This window comes from Athene noctua, chromosome 13, assembly GCF_965140245.1.
Source record: "Athene noctua chromosome 13, bAthNoc1.hap1.1, whole genome shotgun sequence".
NCBI lineage: Eukaryota > Metazoa > Chordata > Aves > Strigiformes > Strigidae > Athene > Athene noctua.
Window position 1 is genome coordinate 11,821,271 of NC_134049.1, and position 6,000 is coordinate 11,827,270.

The following is a 6,000-nucleotide window of genomic DNA, read 5'->3' on the forward strand; positions in this document are numbered from 1 at the left end:
TTCCTAACCCTTTCAGTTTCTGAGTCATGCAAGCCTTTGCTCCAGTTCTGGTATGGAAATGCTCTGAAAGTACAATCTAACACAACCAAAAAAGTTAAAGTACTGCCAGGCTCACCGCTCCTTCCCATGGACTCCAATCACCATCACTCCCTGAACACTTTCCTCCTCTCCTCTTTCTGGTGAGCCCAGTTGACACCAATTCCTTAAACACGCTGGCATTTTCTATTCACAACCTCAATTACAGGAGGAATTATCCAACTCCCAGTTAACAACCTTCACTAACCACTAGGCGTACATGGCAACGCTGATGTGAAAGCTAGGTGTGTGTAACACTGACACTCAGGAGGTCACAAGGGTTTTTACTAAGCAACCTGGGAGAGAGATTAAACACACAGCATGACCTACTGTTTATTAACATCGGAAACATGAAATATAACCTGGATAGACAAACAAAAGCTCAGAGTTAACATGAACAGATCCATCAAGATATCCATCAGTCTGAAGTATTATCAAACCTAAAACCACTATTTTTATTCTAAATGTTTAACTCATTCCCTTTTAGACATTCCCTTTGTAAACATATACGAGGGTGAAAATCAAAACCCCATCAAGCTCAAGGTAGAAAACACCGTGTTTATGTTTCATCTTAAACCCACCCCCAGGATGAAACAGTCTCCAGCAGTTCTAGCTTTATACATCAAATGCAGTTACATCACCACATAGTTCATCATAACCAAGGGTCTTTTTATTTTCGTGCTGTTGTAACAAAATCTTAGGAAATTCTCAGATTTTTTTATGACTCTTTTTGAATCAGCAGCTTTTCACTGAAGCTACCTGCATTTTAAATAGGTTTCTGTCATATAACCACAAACAGATTTTATATAATTTAGCATTAAAGGGATGGGTCTCTCCCCTCCAGTTGTAACTCCTTTGTATTCCTATTTAGGAATGCCTTGCTTGTTTGACCGAAAATGGAAGTGCCTTTTAGCTACGACACAGTATATATGAAAAACAAATAAAAATTAAGATTAATCTTCCTTCCACTATTGTGGGGAGAGAGAAGAATATGAAGAGATGCAAAACATCTGCTCTGGAGATCATTTTTCCCCCTAACAGCAAAATTCTTTCAGCAATAACTCATGAAAACAAAGGCTATTAAACTGTAAACTACAAAGACGATCGATTAGAGACAGTATTCAGCTAAGACAAGTTTTTCAGCATATCTTCCCATATTTAAATGCTTAGATCTTCTTCAGAAGAAGATATTTCATTTGGGAGGTTCTTAATTGGGTCATTTTAGCTAAGTGGAAACCGCAAACACTTCAGAGGACTGGAACCTAAAATCCTAACATACTGTTCCTGTGTTATTTTATTGCCAGAGCTGGAAGAGCATTTTTATTTGAAGGTGTTCTGTACCAGGTAAGACAAGAAAAAAAAATTGTAAGCATGTATCCTAGCCGTTTAAGGACACACCAGATCTCCTCCTCCTCTCCTGTTCCATTTCTCCACACTACTCGATCCTGTGTAAGCCCTTCCCTGAAGAAGGGCACTGGGGTTTTGTTTTTAAACTTAAGAGATTAATCCTCCCTCTTGAAAACAGCTCTAGCCAAAAAGTTCAACTCGTGGAAGTAAGACTGCAGCTCTCCAGCCGTAGCTGGCCCTGCCACTACAGCGCACAAGCCTACGTTGGGCCTTAATTTGCAAGGAGTTAATTGGCATTCACTGGCTAATGAAACACAGTATTACTCAACAGGCATTACAGACTCCATCTATGCGCTTCTTACTTCTCTTTTTTAGTTAGCCTGATTGTCAGTGCATCCAAAGAACGTGCCTTCCTTTTTAACCTGGAACTACTACTTTTCAAAAAGCCTGTCTAGCTCCTAAATTATTTTCCTTTACGTTTAAAATGGAGAAAATTGATCTCTCCGTTCCTTCTCTCCAACAACGCGTATCCTTTTGAAAGCGAGAGGCACACAGCAACAGCTCAAGGAGTATGTTGAAAAACACACAGCGGAAGAAATTAAAGCATCAAGATGCAGTAAGGAAACATCCCCGTTTCTGCAAATGCCGAAGGAGAGAGAGCAGTTTTTAAAATGGTTGGGCTCCAAGGCACATTTACCATCTCCCTGTCTACAGAAATACCCCAGAAAACAAGGGAAGGCTAATTTCATGCAAGAGATCCTCCATCCAGCCTGAGTCCGACAAAACAGAAGAAAACTGATCAGCACCGGGATTAATCCGGTGATGATTGCAGTCTAATCAATGGCAGCGCCAGCCATCCCTGCCCCCTTTATTTCCCCCTGCGCCCGAAGGGGGCGGGCACTGCAACAGAATCACAGGTTTGAAACGCACAAAAACAGAGTCGGGGCTTTTGCAACTCCCAAGCAAGCCAGACAGACAGACACGAAACGGCAGGAGGGATCCCGGCAGCTCGGGGCGCTGGGGACCCGGCGGCTGGCAGCGCGGCCACGCACAATGAACCACGTTTTTGTCGGTGCAGCACTGGCACACACGGAGCAAGCACGGTGCTAAGTCAGCTGCACAAACCTTCATGCTAGATGCAACAACAGCTGCTTGAAAAACAAAAATCACCTTTGAGAATATAGCCCATCCCGCCATCAAACGTTTCTGTTTATGCACGAACGTAAACTATGGACCGAGAAATTAATTTTTTTAAAAAACAACAACATCAAACTGTGACCTTTAGATTGCGGGATGCCACCGTAATTCTGCACCCCGAGCAGAGCGAGTGAAACCCTTCCTCGGCAGTAAAGTGGCAATAAAAGGCAAGGCGCTTATTTCCAGGAATTCTTCACTCACTATGGCAGGTTATTGCATACAGCCTCTAAATATTGACAAAGATCAAGCTCTTGCCATGCGGGGAAAGCAAGCACAGCTCTTCCCAGCCTGCAAGTGTTTACTACGCAGCTCGCAGCCCTGGCTGCAGAGGTCTAAACACCGCGGCGGGCTCGGGGGGGGGTAGGAGTAGTACGCGGGTCAGGTGGGGGAAACACAAAGAAGGGGACGGATGGGCATCGCGGCCCCCTCCGCCGGCTCGGGGGCTGCGGCTCTGCCCACCCCGTGTGTGAAACCAGCCAGCCACCGCCGGGGAAAGGAGGGATGGGGAGGGAGGGAGGGAGAGACGTGCAGCCCCGGGTCGTTAAACGTGCCCAAGGAGCAGACGCGTAACAGGAGGAAAACACGCAGATCCCCGCGGGCAGGGGCGAAATCCGCTCACCGCGGCGGGAAACGGCGCGCACCACGGGAGCCCCACACACACCCCCAACACACACACACAGGGAACCCCACACACACACCCGCAACACACACCCCCAACACACACACACACACACAGGGAACCCCCAACACATACACACACAGGGAACCCCCAACACATACACACACAGGGAACCCCCAACACACCCCCAACACACACACACAGGGAGCCCCCTCAGACCCCCCGGGAACCCCCCCCAACACACACACAGGGAACCCCACACACACCCCCAACACACACACAGGGAGACACACACACACACCCCCAACACACACACACAGGGAGCCCCCTCAGACCCCCCGGGAACCCACCCACCCACCCAACACACACACAGGGACACCCCCCCCCACCCCCCAACACACACAGGGAGCCCCCCACACACCCCAACACACACACACACAGGGAACCCCACACACACCCCCAGCACACACACCCCCAGGGAGCCCCCCACACACACCCCCAACACACACACACACAGCTCCTCACCTACACAACCCCCACACAGGGAGCCCCTCACACTCAACACCACACACACTCCCCCTCACACACATACACCCCCCCCACCCCACAGGGAGCCCCTCACCGACCCCCTCACACACCTTCACACAGGGACCCCCCTAACACCCCCAAACCCACACAAGCAGCCGACGCCCTCACACCCCGACCCCCACGGAACCCCTCACACAGGGACCCCACTCACCGACCCCCCCAAACCTACACAGGGAGCCGACGCCCTCACCCCCCTCACACCCCCCCACCCCCCCCCCCAGGGTCCCTCACACGGCCCTGGGGCCCCTCGCCGACCCCCCCACCCCGGCCGACACGCACCGTACTCACTTTCCCCATTTGTTGGCCACAGACAAAGTGCGGCGAAGACGAGCAGAAACCCCCAGACGACGGCGAGGGACCCTCCTCCAGCGCCAGACTTCATTCCTCTTTTTTTAATTGGACAAAATCCCCCTTTCCGAAAACAAAACAAAACAAAAAAGTCCAAAACTGTTCGCTTTCTTTTCTCTCCCCGTCCTCTAAAAACAACGAAGGAGGCAAAAGGCGGACGAGAAGCGGGGCCGGATAAATAAATCCACGTTGCCTCAAGAAATGAAAAAAACAAGACCCTTCGGACTGGCAAACCGGAGGGTTTTTGAGGTCCCTGGGTGTTGATCTTCCGGAGCAACCACACCAAAAATACACAGATATTCAAGATGTATTAACGGCAACAACAACAAGGCATGAAAGCCCCGGGGCGACGCTGTCTCTGGGGCGGCGGGGCGGGCTCCGGGGCGGCGGGGCGGGGGGCGCCGCCGTCTCTCCTCAGCGCTGGCTGCAGTGGTACATCGTGCACAGGAGTCGCAAACATGAGGCACATCGGGGCTGGCAGTCTGCATCTTCAACCTCCATTTTCAAACACCGCACACAGAGGCGGCGCGCAGACACACACAGAGACACAAAAACTGGGAGGGCTGCGAGGGGGGGGGAAAGGGGGGGGGTGCGACCCAGACAATCTTATTACAAAACAACAACAGCTTCTCCGTCCCTCCGCGAGGGGACGGGGCTGCCCTGGCGGGATCCCCCCGGCTCCTCTCCCCGCTCAGCGAGGGGGGGGGAATAAAACACCCCACGCACAACCACCACCCACAACAACAACAACACCACAAGTCCGGCTGGCTGCAGAGGCTCGAAATGCGGAATTTGGAACGAAAATGAATTAAAAAGGCTTCCCCTCTACTCCTCCTCTTCCTTTCCTCGGCGCCACTGCCACAGGCTCCTTCTCAAAAAAAAAAAAAAAAAAAAAAAAAAAAAAAAGAGAGAAAAAAAAAAAAAGAAGAAAAATCCAGGACACACACACAAAGCAGCAGCAGGGCGAGCGGAGCAGCTCAGCACCCCGCCTCCTCCCCCCGCAGCTCTCCTCCTCGCATCCCTCCGAGCCGCCTTGCCATCGCGCCGGGGGCGGGGGGGGGGAGGGAGGGGGGGGGGAAGGACGACGACAACAACAACAACAACAAAAACCACCCAGCGAATTTGTAAATCCTTTTCCTTTTTTTTTTTTTTTTTTTTTTTTTTTTTTCCCCTCTCCCTCCTCCTCTGGGTGTGCGCGCGCTGCAAACCTTCCCCTCGCGCTGCCCAGCCCAAGGAAGGGGGAGGGGGAGCCGGGAAGAGGTGTGTGTGTGTGTGTGTGTGTGTGTGTGTGTGTGTGTGTGTGTAAGCCGGGGGGGCGGCGGGGGGACGAGGAAGGCGATCCGGTTTGCTGAAGGTCAAAGCCCAGGAGCTTGTTGCGAAGGGTCTGTAATTCCTCCGGGGAGGGAGAGAAAAGGGAGGGGGGGGGGAAGGGTCTGCTGCTCCTCCCAATTAATTCGCCTCTCGCTTGCAGCGGGGTTTGCAGCGCTCTGCTGCCGCGTCTCCCCCCCTTATCCTCCTCCTCCTCCGCGCTGGCTCCCTGCGCACGACGGAGAGTGAACGCTGGTAAACAAGAGCCTCGCCGCCGCTCCGCCGCGCCAGCCGCCGCCGCCGCCGCTTCTCCTCTCTGCGGCCGCACGGGGACGGGGCTCGCGCCCGCCCTCTCCCTCTCCCGCGCGCGCACGCGCCCTCTCTCGCGCGGAGAGGCGCGCGCTCCCCTCCCTCCCGCCCCCCTCTCCCCCCCTTCCTCCTCCTCCTCCTCCTCCTCCTCCTGTTCCTCCCCCCCGCCGCGGGCTCCCCTCGCCCAGGCGGCGGCGGCGGCGCTCGCG

General features: G+C 53.0%; 1 protein-coding gene across 3 annotated transcripts in view; it reads right to left on the bottom strand.

The window, feature by feature from the left end:
• IGF1R (insulin like growth factor 1 receptor) overlaps window positions 1-4,395 on the bottom strand; it is a 192,802-nt gene extending 188,407 nt beyond the window's left edge. For 2 of the 3 annotated variants that reach the window (XM_074917682.1, XM_074917681.1), the window contains exon 1: window positions 4,115-4,395. In XM_074917682.1, the coding sequence (XP_074773783.1) occupies window positions 4,115-4,208 (94 nt within the window). In that variant the 5' untranslated portion in view covers window positions 4,209-4,395. Of the gene's footprint in view, window positions 1-4,105 lie in introns of all 3 variants that reach the window. The other variant, XM_074917679.1, reaches the window with a different exon arrangement.
• Between the last annotated feature and the right edge of the window lie 1,605 nt (window positions 4,396-6,000).